At 44.3% G+C, this 18,015-nt stretch overlaps 1 protein-coding gene across 3 annotated transcripts in view; it reads left to right on the plus strand.

Moving 5' to 3' along the window:
- Nucleotides 1-18,015, plus strand: part of FBXW11 (F-box and WD repeat domain containing 11) — a 59,499-nt gene that overhangs the window by 13,082 nt on the left and 28,402 nt on the right. For all 3 annotated transcript variants that reach the window (XM_010718870.3, XM_010718868.3, XM_010718871.3), the window contains 2 exons: nt 11,425-11,487; nt 12,535-12,760. In XM_010718870.3, the coding sequence (XP_010717172.1) occupies nt 11,437-11,487; nt 12,535-12,760 (277 nt within the window). In that variant the 5' untranslated portion in view covers nt 11,425-11,436. The remainder of the gene's footprint in view (nt 1-11,424; nt 11,488-12,534; nt 12,761-18,015) is intronic.

The raw sequence follows: 18,015 nt of genomic DNA on the forward strand, positions 1-18,015 counted from the left end.
TGCATTTCACAGGCAGTGGGTGGGAGCTGTTGTTCCTGATGGCCCTTGCAGAAGCCTGCAGCTTGGAGCACAGAGATGCTGGGCACGCCTTTGTGTGCACACTTCCTCTGCCTCTGTTGGAAAAGTGGGGTTTTATTTTTTGCTCCCTGCCCCTGTTAGGGCGCAAAGAAATCTGTGAAGTAAACTGTCATGTTCTTCAGCCTGCCTGCTAATAATGCCGTGCCTGTGCTGGGAGGAGTGAAGTCTGCCGTACAAGGGAAGAGGAGATGCAAGGCGGTCTGTTCCATGTATGTCTGATGCAGTCCTCATCCTTGAAGATGTCTGCTCTGCCTCCCTTCAAAGAATCTGCAAAGAAACAGGAAATAAAAATTTCCTGCTAAAATGGAAATTAAATACGTTCAGTTCCTTCACCCAGTGCTGGTAGGTTTGGGGTCACAGGCTCACAGTCAGGACACTCGTGGGGAATTGAGCTGCAGTGTTGATAGCAGCATTAGTTTAGTTTTCATGGATAGAACGGACATAAATCACAGTCACAGATATGCCAACAGTTGACAAACCTGATGGTACTGAGCCAATCTTCCAGACACCCACATATCAAATATGGGAGAAGTGATATAGCAGAGAAAGGAGGAACTGTAAGCAAAACTTTGTACTGTTCTGTAGGATGTTTCTATGGCAAACGTGACTATTTTGCAACCCTTTGCTACAGACAGGTGTTGTAAGTCCTGAATTGATGCATGGCATTGTGTTGGTGCTTTTAGGGATTCTTACCTTTTAATGCTGAACTCTTTCCTTTTGAGTTCTTAAGTGTTCTTATCATTCTTCAGATTGACACGTATTTCTTGATACAGATAGTAAGCCAGATTTTAGGGATGGCCTGAACTACTAATTCTCGAATAACCCTGATTTTTTGGGGCATCTACTCTGCTCTTTACTTTGCAGGGTTTTCTTTAATAAATGCAGAAATATTTACTGCTAAGTGTTCAGTTTAACATAAAATATGAAAAGAGCTAAATATTTTTTTAAGAATTGCTAGTGAGGAACAGTGGACTTGAAAATTCTCTCTGTACAGTATTTAGTAGCTCATAATTAAATGCCCTGCTTGAGAAATTAAAGAAGGACTTAGTGGAGATATCTTTGGAATTATATACATGACTGCAGGATGTGAATGCACATTGCAGCTTGCTTTGGGAAGTCGTGGTGCTATTGTCTGCTAAGCTTTTGAAGATATTTGAACTGGAGGATTCATTCAAGACATGATACAAAAAAAAGACATCCATGCAGGAATCCAGGAACAATTGTGTACTCTCAAGCTTAGGTGGATAAAGAAAATGTAATCTGAAAGTCTTGAGCATGCATACGGGTGTGTGCCTTGGGAGAAACCGTACATACTGGGCCAGATGCCTATGAATTCAGTATCTGAAGAGTGGAAATCCAGGATGCCTGGTGCTCTTAACTGCAGGGATTTTTATGTTTACCTGCAGTGTCTCTTAAATGCTGTGTAAGCCATCAGCTATCCTTAGTGCTGCTAGTTGGAAGCAAAAGCCCTTCCAGATTCCAAACCAGGACATGAAAACCAGAGCTCTGGAGAAAGCTCTCTGTTTGTTCAGAAGTATGCAGCAGTTTTCCTGCTGAAGTGATGTGAAACTCAAATGTCTTCAGAAAGCGAGGAGATAATTGTTGGCCTGCTGCAGCAGTCCCAGCTTTGGTTTCAGGGCTTCATTGCACAACATGCTGCTTTTGGCTGTCGCGGTGCCTTTTGGATCCTGTAAAACTTCTCCAGGTCTTTGTGGGGCCGATGCAATGTGCTGTGCTGTAACGTGAATTGCTGAAGAGATGGATGAAAAACAGTCCCCCCGAAAGCGGAACCTGAGACTCTGGGCACATCTTCCCCTGCTCTCAAATCCCTTTCTGTAGCGCCTTCAAACCAGAGACTTTCTGCTGTTAATTAACTGCAAGTTGAAGTTGCAGGGAAAAGTGGTGCTGACCTTGGAGGTCAAGAGCATTTAGACCTCCATTATATAAACCATGTGAAATCCAAATTAGGCGCTTGCGTGTTCCTTTTAATGCCTAGATAAAATCAGCACTTGAGTGTAGTGTTTGGCTAAGCCCAGGCAAGGCTGAGTGGAAATTGGGGGAAAAAAAAGAGTATTTGATTTTAGCATCTTTTATTGCTGAAGGCTTCTTTCTTAACCAAAGCTAGTCCACAGCCTTTTTCTAAGAAAGGGCTTTCTCAGGGCTTTTGGTTGAGTATCAAAAATGCACTGAAATTGGGTATTAAGCAAAGACTTGTTTTGTACACTTAGTAAGTGGTTAGGATTTCATGGATTAATATGGCTTCATTAGCTGCCAAATTGGAAGAACATTGCTGTGCATCTTTGGAGAAAAACATGGACTTACAATGGCTCTTGAATGGCACTGGAATCTTTCTTGGAGCAGCTGGCTGGTTTTAGGCTTTATTTTTATTGAATATTTTTATTGTGCTAGCTTCTATAATGTCTTGTGTGTAAGAATGTTTCTTCCCACACTTCTATTTTGCAGAAGACAAATACTTGAGGTTACTGAACACATTCTGAGATTTTGCTGTTTCAGACTCCTCCATGTTTTTGAGTAATGTTTTTATAACTTTTACAGAAAAAAAAAGATCTGTGTAGGATCTTCTTCAGAATGTGGCTGCAGTTCTCCTGCTCCCTGGGGAGGGGTAAAAGCCAGAGAACGAGTTCTGGAGTCATCCTGGTGGCCACTGAAAGCAGGAGAGGATGGAGAGGAAAGTGCCAGGTCTATTCCTAGAAAAACTGGAGAAAGGACACAGGCAAGCTTAGAGAATTGATTGTTTAGTTGAAGCTCGTATTTCTGATCCTTAAATCCTCATTTGTCTGTCTTTCATGATAACAAACTTGATCCTGTGGCCTTGTGGTTGCTGGGAGTTGCTCTGTGTGCTTCTGTGTGCAGTGCGTGTGTCTGGAGGTGTCAGGGGAAGGGGGGGAGGATGAGCACCAGCAAATGGCAGCGGGGGTGGAAGGAGAATTGGTCAGATTTTTTAAGAATGGCTTGATTATTGGGGTTCTTTTAATAGACTGAAGTCTCTGATGCCCGTTTGTATTCTTTGTATGGCTTTTAAGGCACCACTGTGCTGGGAGCTGGGCTCAGCTGCTGTCTGGCACATTGAGGTAACTAAATTTGGGCAGAATGGGTTTCATGTGGATCCAGAAGTCTGAACCTAAATTCCCTCTGGGCATCCAGGAATAACCCTTCGAGTATTTTAGCTTTGAACCGGGCAGCCAAATTGCAAATGTATTTAATCTTAACATAGGCTGATTTATTTTGGATGAATCTGAAGGCGTCCGAGGATGACCCGGTTACCAGCTAGATCTGAAATTTGCTTCTGAGATGCTCCTCATCCTACCTTTAATCTGAAAAACTTTGAGGATGGATGAGAATTGTGTAGGAGAGCATGCGGTGCGTTCTCTGGCCGCTCAGGATGAGATGCACTGGAAGCTCTGACAACTTCAGCTGTGTTTAATTCAGTTCAGAGATTACCACGCTCCTCAGTTTGAGGGATTTCAGCAGTGTCAGCAATGAGCTGGAGCTCTGTACCACTCTGCAGCAGCACTGAGATGTTTCTGCTGCGGGCAGGAATGCGGCCGGCTGCATGCAGCACAGAGCCTGCCAAGGAGGGCTGGGTGCCCGGCTGAAAACAGGCAGGGCTTGTGAGCTGGAGGTATAATTCAACCTCTGAGTAGGCTGGCAGAGCTCTGCGCAGTCCAGCTGGTTGACGATAAAGCCAGTTTTCAGCTGAAAGGAAAACGTGATCGGTGCGTAGCAAAGTTAAGCTATAAAAGTCAGAGGGAAAGCACAAATGAATGCGTGGGTTTGGAGGGCAGGAGCTGCTTGGTAGGTGCTGGTGTGAAGCCAAGGGCTGCAGGCTCCCACCTGCCCTTCTGCAGGGCTCCCATCCTTACGTGCAGGGAAGCAGTTTGCCTGATGTCCATGTTGGGCAAGCCTGCACCGTGGTGCTCAGAACAGTGCAGGGCTGACTCATCTGAGCCACAATTACACAACTCAGCTCCCTGTCCTTGCACATACAGTGTGTTAAGATGTGATGGATGCAGGCAGCTTTTGTTACTGACGCTTTGCTCCAGACACTCAGGAAATTAAATGAGAGCAGGGTGTGTTTGGGACAGTTACGCAAGGAATATTTTAGACATCATCCCTGCTGTACCTGTTGAGGTAAGCTCTCCCCTAAGAAGTGCAAAGCTGTTGCATATTATAAAAAAAATATATAGGGGAGGGCATGGGCAGTTTAAATTGTCTGACAGATCAAAAGCGTTCTACTCCCTGTCTAATTTTAGCAATTACACCTGCTGCTGGAAACACTGGTGTCTCTTGGGATTGCAGTAATTATATGGTTTTTTTTCTAGTAATGTCTATTGAGTGAAAATATATGCATGGAAAACAACTGGTAATTTGGACAGAAGTAGCAGGGTTTTCTCTTGTTCCAGCCTGAATTGACTCCTAGTTTAATCAGTCAGTTATGTTTTTATACCAAGCTACGATTCTATGATTCTGATCTCTATGAAAGCCTGTATCGTGCTAATTTTAAAGTTTGAAAAGCCAGCAGAGTGGTTTTGCTTTTTCAGTTGCTCAGCAGTTGTGCTGTGCAGGTTGTGCTGTGCAGGTTGGGCTGTGCGTTACCAGGCTCACTGCCCTGCTGGCAGCTGCAGGATGCCCTGCACATGGCTGGCTGCCCACTGCATGGAGCTGCCAGCGCCCTGAGTCCTTCCCTGGGGTCAGATCCTTTGCTTGGTGTTTCATGGAGCTGGATCACAGCACAAATTCTAAACTTGTGATTATTTCGGTGGAATTTCACTTTAAAAACAGGCGATGTGGTTTAGTACTCCGTGAACAAGGCTTCTGAGGTTAACTTAATGTTAGATCATTGTGCTAAATGTTAAGAGATACGCAGTCATGTATTTACTGAAGAACAGCAAATGAATTTTGCAGTGATGTAAGGCAAAGATTGACACTTTAGAAGCCAAGTTGGAACACTGGTACTAATTGCAGTCCTCAGAGCATTCATGATTAAGCTGGATAACCTGTTGTATACAGTTGTAGTTATTAGTAGCCATTTGTGTTCTTCCTCACCTGCAGAATAACTGTTCTAGAGTGGTGGAAGTGCAGAAGCACTTGAGGTTTTCTTTCTTTGAGCAGAGATAGGGCTGTTGGGTACTGGGAGCTCTTACTGATCAGGCAGGGCTTCCTGAAAATCAGGCCCCTGGGAGCTGTACAAATGGGTATGTAAAAGGAATATTAAGTCTGTGAGCTGAGGTCCAACCAGTGTTTGTTCTCCCATTGTTATCCCATTTGTGTTTAAGGTATCTGCTAGTACTGAATCTTCTTGCAAACCTTTCTGTGGTTAGTCAGAGGCTAATAAAAGCGATGCTTTATTTTCAGTATGAGGATTTCCTTCTAATTTTGCCTTCAGCTGTTAGATCTTGGTGCACTCAGTATTTCAAGTATATTTTCGGTTGAACTTCCAGCAATAACTGCACTACCTGGCAACTGGGGAGCCTGGCTGCTAGGGGAGGACTGAAGGCAATTGAGCTGATGTGTGTGGTTACCTAATGCTTACATAAACGGTTCAGTTTAAGCTGAAACGAGAAATTATTAGTACAGGTCTCAGATATAGGTATGACCGTGATCAGCAGAACTAACTTTCAGTTTACTTGAAACCCTTCAAGTTGAACTCGATGACCCTTAGAGCTTTGTTTTCACAGTGCTTTATAGTGATTGAGATGTGGATGAAGAGTTTTCTCTACCATCATATTTTTTGAATCTCTTTATTTGGCAAATTATTTGGCCGTGGGCTCCACTGTCTGCTTTTCATCTCAGGGGACTGTTTTCATGCAGGTATGGCTTAATTATCTCACTAAGTAGAAAATCAGAATGAACAACAACAAATGACAAAAAGAGATGGTGCGTGGCCCCATTTATTGTAGGCATCCTGAGCTGAGACCTGGAGCTATGGTGTTGCTGGGGCCGTCTCCTCTGTGAAGCCAAACATCTTTGTTGCTCTGCTTTCAGTAACTGTTCCTAATCTTTTATTACTCTGTTGATACAAGAATCTTTTATGTGCTTCCTCCCTATATAGCCTTTGGCTATACTTGCAGAGATTTTTTTGAGGCTAGAAGTCTTTCCAGTTGTTAGCATAGGCACATTTTGTCAGCGGCTGCCTATTTCTGAGCTGGAATTCAGAGCCACCAGAGTATTTTGCATTCCTCTGCAGATTTGGAGGGACATGAGAAGAGATTTTGTCCTTGATGTGAGAAGAGCTGCTACGTGTTTTATGTGGTTTAGATGGGTGGTTCTCCTGCTTCACTTGGTGTTTGGGCTCTCAGTAGTTAAAAGATGTCAAGTGTCAAGATGTTTCTAATAAACATAACTTATCAGATTCCTGGATTAGAAAATAGCGACCATTGCTTCCTGAAGAGGGACTTACATTCGTTTTAAAGCACTCTTAAGCCATCTGGGGCTTCCTGGCTATTTCAAAAGCAAGAATCCGTGAGAGACACATACCCACCACTTTGAGATGTTAGAGATGTCTCGCTGCTTTTCTTCCTAATCCCCTTCCTGGTGTGGTCCTATTGTGCTGGGTGGTGGATGCCTCTCCTCCCCTGGGTGCTGATAATTAGTGCCTTCACCAGTCCCTGCCTGGCAGAGCTGGTTTCAGAAGGCAGTGTGAGTCTGCAGGGAGCCAGCTTCAGCCTCTGTGTTCGACTTCTGAGTATCCAAGTATGTATGTAGTTACTTGTGTCGTTTTTTCAACTTCTGTAAGGCTAAATGTAGGCATGATTTGCTGAAGGAAATCAGAACTGTTTTGATCGGTTTTGTTCATCTTGCAGTTTTAACTAATATTCCTCCAGTGAGTGGGGACTTTGTCAGAAGTGGGAACTTGAAAGACTCGACTTACTTGATCTTGGATTAGAATTACTGACCTAACGGTGGGGCAATGCAAGTTCTTGTTGGCCACCACTTTTCATTATGGCTGAAAACTGTAATTCCATTTCTCAAGGTAGGACAGCTGCTGGCTAGTTTGGGCTAAAGCTACGGATCCATCCTTCAGCAGGGAGGAGTTACTGGAGAGTCTCAACAATGTTGTTTGCCTGGCTGGGAGCTGCTGCAGCTGATTGTGAGTCTCGTCCCAGTTCCCAGGGTTATTGCTATCACCTCTGTAATTGCTCTGTCGGTACTGGAACTAAAACTGGGTTAAAGAACAAATCTGCACCGTGCTGCTGCTGTTCAGTCGATTAAGTGTGTGAAAGCGCTCCCAGATAGAGAAACGTGGTGCAGAGCTCGGCTCTACCTGCCTGTAGCTAGCACGGCTGGTAGAAGATGAGATAGCTTTCTGCTGGGAAAGGTGCACCTCTTGTCTTGGGTTCTGGGAGCAAGAGACCCGCCTTGCTGGCATCCATCAGCAGGGAAATGGAGGTGCTTTTGTACCTGGTGTCATGCACTTACACAGCTGTGGAACTATAAATCCTGGAGAGATGCCAGAGTGTAGTTGCTACCAGGTATGTAAGGATCTTGATTGACACTGTGATTTATGATGTTTTGTAATACCTGCAATATTTTTCCCTTTTGGAAACATTGATGGTTGTTTTTATTTTTTTAATTTCTTGGGATCAGATTTCTGAAGGAAATGAGCTTTGTGTAATGATGTTGCTTGTCAGTATCTCTTTCTTCTCCCCAAGAAACTTTTGAGCGTGTTCACCACATCCACCTGCATCCCACAGAAGGGTGGAAATCCCAAGAACTGGAAGCACTGCGAGCAGAAAAGCTGAAGAAAGCTTGGAGTTCTTGCAGGGCTAGAGGAGGAACGTGGGATGCTGCAGCACGGAGAGCAGTTCGTGCACTTCATTGCTGCTGCTGATTTACTGTTAGTGGGAATGCAGACGGGCTGTTCATGGAGTGACTTTATTCAGCTGAGCGTGACCGTAGGGCAGCGTGAAATGTCTGCTCAGACCCATTGTTACTGTGTCTCTGTTGCTGCCTTTCCTGGTAGGGGATGGAGAGTGCTTGTTCCAGGCTGACTAATTAAGGAACGACAGCTGGTTTGAAATATCATTTTAATTTTGCAAGAGCTATGAGTAAGTTAACAAGAATTTCTGGAAAAAATGAACTTCCAAGCAGGATTAATTGACAGTATTCAGAAGCTCGGCTTCTATTGTGAGGAGCTGCTGGGCTTCTGTGATCCTGGCAGTAGCACATCCTGCCTGTTCTGTCTGCCTGTGGGCGCTGCTCAGCCCCACTGCAGGGGCTCAGGGCTGCACAGCTGAGCAGGGAGGAGCTCTCTGCCTGCACCCATGCTTGCTGCATGGGGAAACAGGGTGTGGATGATGTTACTGGTGCTTGGGAGCTACTGGGAAGCTGTGCAGGAGGGCAGTGGGTAGCTGTGTGTCAAGGCTGGGTGGGGTAGGCAGCAAGATGCAGGTGGAGAGCAGGGAATGAATGGCATGGTAAGGAGGAGTGTCCAACTTGTAGATGCCTATCTCACTTCTTGCCTAATAGTTGGAGACCTTCCCATGCGAGGACCGGTGACACCAGCTGCTAGGAGTTCTGGAATTCTTCTGATGAGTACTGTGGATATATAGGACAAATTAGGCTTGTCTGATTGCTTCTTCCGGGCACCAGGACAGGATCCAGCTGGGCATCTTGTGTTCTTCAGTTAAGTCTTGGTGGTGTGTTAGTCTGGGTACAGTGTGTAAATCCCATATGAGTTGGGATGTACGTGATCTAGGGAATAACCAGAAAAGTTAAATGTTGTATAGGGCAGAAGTAGAAAGAATTTATTAGGAAGAGAAATTATAATAGGGAGCAATTTGAAGCAAGTTTAGGATAGAAGAAGACAAGAAACACTTTAGTTGATACCATTAAATTAACATAGCTGTGTGTTAAATACGATCTCATAGGCAGAGTTAAATTTCCAGCTAAAAGTGGATCCGTGCAGTCTGCCCTCATCTCCGTGGCCCAGACGTCAAAAGGACATGGATGTGCCAGTCAGCAGCACTGCTGTGTGTGCCAGATAGTTGCTGTGGAACCAAGCAACTGTCCTTGGGCAGAACCGTGCTGAACCTCTGAAGGACGAGGGACAAGTGGAGAGGGGTGGAAGAAACACAGCCTTCCTATTGCTCCAGCACAGCAGTGTGCATACCAGGGACACAGCACCCCCTGAAAGCCTGCTACTCTTGACCTGAGCAGCGTCAGAACCAGAGCAGAATTTCTGTAAGAAGAGCTTGCTTTGTAGTCAGTAGCACAGCATGGAAGTCTGAACATCTTGGTCTGGTTTTTCTTGCACACTTTGTGTTAGATTGCTGCTCTGTTGTGTGTTCCTGGAATGAAAGACATTGCATTTAGAGCTTTATTCTTAGCCTACATCTCAGAAAAAGATAACGGTGACCTCTGGGAATTTTCCCAGTGAAGATGCAGAAGAAAGCAGTGGCAGACACTCCGTGACCTATTGAAGGAAAGTGAGGCTGGGCTGAACTGATAGAACGTGGGATTTCTGCTGAGCCAGGCACGGCAATGGGAAACTTCAAGGTTTGATACTCTGAGAGTTCCTCTTCTTGGCTCCTAGGTAATGGCAGCTCATAGAATCAGTGCATGTTTTTAACCTTAAACATCAAAAGACATTGTGATGCTCCTTACTCACTTAGGTGCGTGCTAACTGAAAGCACTGTCAACAACATACGGGGAATTTTTGAGTAGTGTTTTGATATTTTTGATTTTTAAACTGAGAAATGTGCCCAGTGTAATTCCATGCCTGCCTTTTGGGCCAGGCTAGCTGGCGTGGACCTGCTGGATGCCAGGAGGGCTGCAGTGAGCTGTGCACCACGGAGTCTCATGGGCACAGCTGTGCTGGTGCTGGGCTGCTAGGGGCGTGCTTCTCCAGAAACCATAATTGGGAAGTGGGGCTTCTTTCTCCAGTGTTACTGTTCTTGTGTGCCCAGAAGTACTGGTACATACCTATCCAGGGAATAGAAAAAGTACCTTTTCTCCTTTGTCCAATTCTGGATTCCCTGCTCGCATCTCCTGGGCTTGTATTTGGTGTTGCTGTGCCATAACCAAACAGACTGGAGTGTTCTATCACCCAGCAGGCAGCTTTCATAATGACATCTTCCCTCTGTGTGAGATGTGGTTTTCATATGTAACAGCAAGGCAGAAAAGGGCTCGGGGTGTGCTTCAGAACCAGCCCTGGAGACAAGTGGTGGAGCAGGGCTTGCCTGTAGGGATAATGCTGTTAATTTTTGGTTTCGAGTTTGCTGATTTTGGTGTGCTTCACTTCTAATAAGAGAGGGATAGGGAGATGAAGTGACAAATGTTTATTGATGTGGAGCAATGTTTTGGTTTGGGAATGTAGTTGTTAAGGAGTTAAACCATAATCAGCAATGCAAGAGTAAAGGAGATGTGTGACTTATTTCATCATGTGTTTGACTGGAGTATATTGTTTCTCTTTCCGCTGAGAGAGGGGAAGAAGGATAAAAAAAAAAATACAGGCAATGTTTTAAGACCTTCAGGTTTTCTTGATGGCCACCTGGTAGTTATTCAGTGTGCAGTGGGGAGGGCAGGCTGGTAGGAAGCTCAAGTGTGGAGTACCAGTGAGCAGGCAGAAAGAAATGGCAGCTGGGTAGTGACAGCAGAAGTGAGCAGGTAATTAAAAGAAGGAAAGATTCTTATAAATTTAAGTGACCTCTAAAAAGAAGTATTTGTGGCTGAATGTTGCTAGAAATTCTTCCATCTGTTGTTCTCGAGCAAAAGGGAAGGTGAGGAGCAGGGAGGAGCAGTGGTGATGGAGGGCGAGCCTTGGGGTGAAGGAAGCTGCTGAGTGCCAAGGGGCCATGGCCACAAACTGACTGCAAGCTGCAGGAATGTTCTGCAGAGGGTGATCCCTCCTCTCGTGCTGAGCTAGGTCTGCAAAGAGGAGTTAATACTCTGTTGCATGCAAGCAGAATATCATGATTTTATTTATTTCTTTTTTTTTCCAACTAGATGTGTATGATTTTGCTTTGGCAGAAAGTGCTAGTTGATTGCTTTGACAGGTTTAATTACTTTGGCCTGAGTAGGATGCAAGTGAGTTTATTTCCCACTGAGAAAAGCGTTGAAAGGCTGCATGAAAACCCTTCAAAGAAATTGAAGAGGGGCTGGGGAGTTGTCTTTACAGTAAGTGGGTTTGATAAACGTGTCAGTTAAAAGGGGAATTTGTTTACAAGACACAGGTTTTGTGGCCAGAAATCTCTGATAATTTCATTCACTGGGAAAATTAATTTTACCTGTTCAATTAATTTGCTTTTTCATCATGCTTGTACAGCAAGGAATTGCCGGAGTATGAAAAACAGAAAATTAAAATCCTAATTCCGTTTTTCCTAGAACACATCAGTGATGGAGGATCAGAATGAAGATGAGTCTCCAAAGAAAAATACCCTATGGCAGGTAGGTGTGTGTGCATGGGGAGAGGTGGGCCATGGCTTTCCTTGGGAAGCTTCCACATACTTGTGTCTGCAATGCAAAATCATCCTTATATGTAGGCTGACTGTATCGTCCTAAAATAAGCTCAGTGTTCAAGTGAAGGATGACATCAATGAACAATGCTTGAGAAATGATTAGATCTTAAATTCTGTGGTTTGTGCTGACCCTGAAATGACACAGTTGTGCTTCAGAGGATATGTGTGAATGTCCAGCCTTTCAGAGCAGGTGGCCTTTGTTTAAAAGGAGAAATCCAACACTTATGCATAGAAAGGAGCTGCAACCAGTTGGCTTTGGACTATTTTGGGAATATTTAGGAGAGCCTCAGAAGCCCTTTTTGATGTCATAAAGAGCTCAGAAGAGCCTGGCATGAGCGTTTGATTCTCTTTGCTGATAAGTAGCAAGTCCTGGAGTGGTGTTCTGAAGCATCCTTATTTGTCACTGAAGCTCTCAGGGTTTATTTTTTGTGGATGTCTCGAACGTTGATTGAGCTGTTTTTCAGAAACAAAACAAGCATTGCTGTTTGACATCACATCATTCTTGGGCCTTGTTTGTGGGCAAACAGTGCGACAGTGACATGGAGGGTCTTGATGGTTTTTATGTTAATTGGAGAAGTTGTAGCCAGCTTTTGTACATAACTGAGCATGTACTATTTTAACTGCTAGAGCTGTAAAGCATTTGTGGAGGCAGGCTGCAGTGTGCAGCAAAGGCAAACTGGCATGTGCAGTAGGAACCACTTGTTTTAGAAATTTTTCAAACTAGGTAAGGTCTTTGATGTTAAAATTGTAAGAGCTAGGAGAATTCAAATTTCAGCATAACTCCTGGTTTGGAAGAAGGGCCTTTCACTTGGCCTTATCTATGGCAGATGTGGTGTGCATGGCATTGCACATAGCTTGAACAATGCTTGAAAGTTTGATTGTTGTCTTTGGTTCTTCTCACATTCTCTTCATTGGTGAGTTCTTAGAAGGCTGTTCTTGTTCATTTTATGTACTGACATTTCGTTTCTCAAAACAGATAAGTAATGGAACTTCATCTGTGATTGTCTCAAGAAAAAGACCATCAGAAGGAAACTACGAAAAGGAAAAAGACTTGTGTATTAAATATTTTGACCAGTGGTCTGAATCAGATCAAGTTGAATTTGTGGAACACCTTATTTCACGAATGTGTCACTATCAGCATGGACATATTAACTCTTACTTGAAGCCCATGTTACAACGGGACTTCATCACTGCGTTACCAGGTAAATTAATATTCATTTTACAGAAAGCGTGTTGATGAGAGCGTTTTTCTGATGCCTGGAATGTGTACAGACTTTTCTGAACGTCCTCCAGATGTAGACTGTCTGCTTTAAATAATGTGATGTTTCCTAGTCAGAGGAAATTCAGGAGGGCAGCTGAGTCATTTGCTTCTGTGATTAATTGAATTGGCCACTGGATGCCAGTGTTGTTCCATGAAGAGCGGTTTCAGTAGTATATCCTGAAGAACAGCACGTTTTCCAAATCTTGAATGAAAAGCTGCCTGCACGGATAAATGAATCTGGTTCGTCTTATCTTGTTGCTGACTCAAGAGCAGAAACAGTTGGGGATTTTTGTGTGTTGTTCAGCTTTGATTCCTTTCTTTGCTTGTTCAGAACCTCCAGTTCTCAGAGCAAAACTTTGTCAACAGTTTGAATATGAAATATCTTCTTACACTTCAGATATTCATTTCTTTGAGAAATATGAGCATTAATAAATAGGTACACAAAATCTTTCACTTTTAATTTCCTGGAAAATTGTGGATTTTTCTTTCCATTGATTTATGGAAATATTTTTTTCTGAAAGGTAAATATGTGGATGTCATTCTCAGAGTGGGAAGTACACATCACATAAGTGATCAAAAATGTGTTCTATTTGCCACTGGTAGTAAAATAGCACAGACTGACACCTGCAGTGAGTGGTCTGTGGCTGTTATCCCCAAGAACACCACAGCTGTGTGCAGTGAGAGGGGATACGAATGGAAAGGTCTGGAAATTGGTGATCTGGTAATCACCAGGACAGGTGAGGAAGGCTCCTCCAGCAGCTTGACCCTTAGAAGGTATCTAAGTTTTGAATGCTGCTACTTTGGTTTTTAATATTATGGTTGTTGTAGCTTGGATGCTGTGGGTTTCTATTCTCTATAGTGCTATATATATATATATAAATTATTTTTTCCCAAAACTTGGATAAATTCAACTTTTGGAGGTAATGAGATTTTGACTCTGTCAAGCATGGTTGAAATTAAATTCATAGTAGCCAGAGGGATGAAGTAGGAGGATGAAGAATATGGGGTAGGATGCAAAATAATACAGAATCTCATGTGCTCTATTTCCTTTTTATTAAAAGAAGAAAGTCTTAAAAGTATGAATGGAGGCCATGAAAGGGAGGAAATTGCCTTTTCTCTCACATCTCCATTTCATGGAATTTCTTTTAAAAGAAGACTTGGCTTATCAAGGCACGTGCACAGAAAGGTGCTCCTCATTCTAACTGGAGAGCTCTCCTTTCAGTAGTGGACATTTCTTTCAGCTTGCTTTGCTCTTGATTTCCTGATTTCTCTAGGGGAATATCTGAGATGTAACAAAAAAAAAATAAAAATGAAGTGAAATAGACCATCACAGTCGTCATGTGCAAGCATGAGCTTCAATTATACTTTTGTTTGCCTTTATGTTACGTGTCAAGGCAGATATAATGGAGATGCATGGTTCTTTTGTATTGCATCTGTATTGCTGAGACATCTCTGGGAGCTTCCTTGCTGACAGCTGTTTTTACCACATTTGTATATAACAAATGTAACAAATAGATATTTGTGTTGATAACTTTTGTTGTTTGGAAGCATGTTTCACATGCTGGGTGGATGGGGGAAGAGCAGTAGATGTAATCTACCTTGATTTTAGAAAGGCATTTGATACTGTCTCCCACGACATCCTTATAACAAAGCTGAGGAAGTGTGGGATAAATGAGTGGACAGTGAGGTGGGTTGAGAACTGGCTGACAGGCAGAGCACAGAGGGTCGTCATTGGTGGTGCAGAGTCTGGCTGGAGACCTGTAACCAGTGGTGTCCCCCAGGGGTCTGTGCTGGGTCCGGTCTTGTTCAACATCTTCATCAATGACCTTGATGAGGGGATAGTGGCCACCCTCAGCAAGTTTTTTTGCTGATGATACGAAGTTGGGAGGATTGGCTGACACGCCTTCAGGCTGCCATTCAGCGAGACCTGGACAGGCTGGAGAGCTGGGCAGTAAGAAACCGGATGAGGTTCAACAAAAGCAAGTGTAGGGTCTTACACCTAGGGAGGAATAATTGCATGCACCAATACAGGCTGGGGGATGAGCTGCTGGAGAGGAGCTCTGCAGAGAGGGACCTGGGCGTCCTGGTGGACGACAGGTTGGCCATGAGCCAGCAGTGTGCCCTCGTGGCCAAAAAGGCCGATGGCATTCTGGGGTGCATTAAGAAGAGCGTGTCCAGCAGGTCGAGGGAGGTGATCCTCCCCCTCTACTCTGCCCTGGTAAGGCCTCATCTGGAGTACTGTGTCCAGTTCTGGGCTCCCCAGTACAAAAAAGACAGGGATCTCTTGGAAAGAGTCCAGCGGAGGGCCACAAAGATGGTGAAGGGCCTGGAGCATCTCCCCTATGAAGAAAGGCTAAGTGAACTGGGTCTGTTTAGCCTTGAGAAAAGACGACTGAGAGGGGACCTGATCCAGGTTTATAAATATCTGAGGTGTGGCGGCCATAGCGGTGAGGCCAGTCTCTTTTCAGTGGTACGTGGAGACAGGACGAGGGGAAACGGACATCAGCTGCAGCACAGGAAGTTTCGCACGAATGTGCGTAAGAACTTCTTCATGGTGAGGTGACGGAGCACTGGAACAGGCTGCCCAGGGAGGTTGTGGAGTCTCCTTCCCTGGAGATATTCAAGTCTCGCCTGGATGCCTATCTGTGCGACCTGGTGTAGGGAACCTGCTTTGGCAGGGGGGTTGGTCTCAATGATCTCTAGAGGTCCCTTCCAACCCCTACAATTCTGTGATTCTGTGAAGATGTGAATACTGGAAACTGTTCCATTTTTCTGTGTCAGCCTTTCTTAAAGGCAATATTGTTAAAAGAGACTCTTTGCTGGGGATGATTTGCTGTTTTCAGTTTTTTACTTTGATTAGCTTATGTTTGACACTGCCGACAACACTCTGAGAATCAGGAGCCGCCTCATGTCGTGAGGAAACCTTGGGGACTTTGTGATGTTTTTATTCATTTGAAAAAGTTATTTTTCTGCAGATACCTGTGGTAGAAAACACAGTTTCCCAGAATGCCCAATAGAAGCCAAGTTTTCATGTGGTGCTGTGCCGTGGTGCTGCTGAGCAGGGAGCTGCCCTGCATGCATGTCTGAGATGCCTCTGCAGAAAACAGTGATGCTTGTTGCCTTTTGTCTGCATCCAGGGTCTTCAGCGTTTAGATGGGAGCTCTGTGCTGCTGGTGTGCATTCGTTACTTCTTGAGGTGCAGTAGGACACATCAGTTCCCATGAGAGCAGCAGGAAAGAGACGTTAATTCTTCCCTTACCATCAGCCATGAGGGAATCTGGATTTGAATGTGTGGTGTTTCTGTGTAGATTTACCCAAGAGCTTAATTTGACATGAATGAAATCAGTGCCATGTTAGAATGACATCACGTTAAACAGAAGATCAGTATTGCTTCTTAAAAGGTAGTTCTACTGCTCTGAAGTAAGCTAGACCTGTGTTTTAAACTGAAATCATTTCTACTTGCTACTGTCCCTGCTGATTTTCACACACACAGGGTGTCTGGCTTCCCTTTGCCTCAGTGGAAAAAGTGATCGTTCTGGTGAACTTCGCTTCAAGTAGTGGCAGAATGTTTAGCCTGCAGGCTCTGTCCCTACAGGCCAGGCTGTGCTCAGCCTCTTTCGTGCTGCCATGAGCCTGGCACACAGCTGATGCTGCCTCAGCTCCTGCAGATCCCACCCGCATCTCTGCAGTGATCAAAGTCAGTGCAGTTGCACGATCCAAGGGACTGCTTTGTGTCTAGTGTTGGTCAGGCTCATAGAGCTGACATCCCACATTTGGGTTCCGTTGTCACACAAGGTGATATTTGCACATTGAGCTTGGAAATCCCTGTGGATTTTAATTTTTTTTAACTTACAGTTGAAATTCAACCAAAACTTCATCTTGTACCTCTAATGAACAACAGCTGGCTTTTTTCACCATCTTCTGTAAAACTGCAGAAGCTCTGAAAGAGGTATGAGGGAATAACATGGTTTGCTGTTAGGTAAGCACACCAATAAATGCTGGATACATTTTACTGAAGAAAATTCAAAGATTTTAGTCCCTAATTTGGAAACTGCTTTTCAAACTGAATGTTCAGACTTCTAATGTAAAACAGGGATTTGGAGCTGCTTCGGGCTTGAAGTTATCTGAAGGTGAAGTCCTGCATGTTGTGTGATGGGATTCTCACAGGCCCATCTGACTGCAGTGTAACGAACTGGTCCACTGTGCAACTCCACATGAAAATTTCACTTGACATGGCTTTGATGTGAGTGAGGTCAATCTGGATGTCTTTGCAAGCAGGAAGAACTGTAAGAATAGGCTTGGTAGCAAAGCAAAGAGGTGTGCATCCATGCTTTGCATGCAGCTTTCAAGGCTGTGTGTACGCACAGAAGTTGAGATTGCTGTATTCTAACAGCATCAGGAAGCACTCATTGCTGACCTTTACAAATCTATTTTTAACCATTATACAGGATTGTAAAGGTTATGTGTCTGCTAGTGGAGGGTTTCTACCTCGTAATTCGCAGTTGGTCCTTAAAACTCAGTGAAACATGGGCTTCATAAAAAGCAGTTTGTATGTGTTGAAGTGTAAAGTGTACTGTCACAGACTGGGATGTGTAGAGACATTCTTGCTGTTGTGAAGCTGTGGCAGCTGATTGCAGCTAGCTTTTATGAAAGCCTCGGTTAACTCAATGCAAAATTGATGTGTATTTGGTACTAGGGTTGCACCACACGCAGGAGTCTGCAGCAGTTCTGGCTCTGTCAAGTGATGGGAAGCAGCCAAGCACCTTTCCTGCCTTAAAACTCTCCAGACCTGAGGTCCCCTTGTTCCTAAAGCATCTGCTTGCTGATGGGTGCTCAGGTATTAACCCTCTTGAGAGCATTCCTAGCCTGCAGAAAACAAGTCTTACTAGGAAAGAAGGCTTTCTGTGTATTTTAAATTAATTAGATTTCTTGCTCTCCTTAGGGACCACATTCCAGCCCTAAAGTTTTGCTATGTTACAGTGAAACGTTCTTTATAAAACAGGATTCTGAGCAGGACGTGGGTGCCAACCAGATGACTGTGGGCTCTGCATGTGCTGCAGGAGGCCCTGAGCTGGCCAGAGTTGTGCTGTGTGCTGCTCTTCTCACCCGAGGAGCAGGGGCAGTGGCTCCTAGCAGCACAGCAGCCGTCACCAGCTTCACAGTGTCCGTGGGCAGTCAGCAAATAGCTGCACATCA

This window comes from Meleagris gallopavo, chromosome 15 (genome assembly GCF_000146605.3).
Source record: "Meleagris gallopavo isolate NT-WF06-2002-E0010 breed Aviagen turkey brand Nicholas breeding stock chromosome 15, Turkey_5.1, whole genome shotgun sequence".
Taxonomy (NCBI): Eukaryota; Metazoa; Chordata; class Aves; order Galliformes; family Phasianidae; genus Meleagris; species Meleagris gallopavo.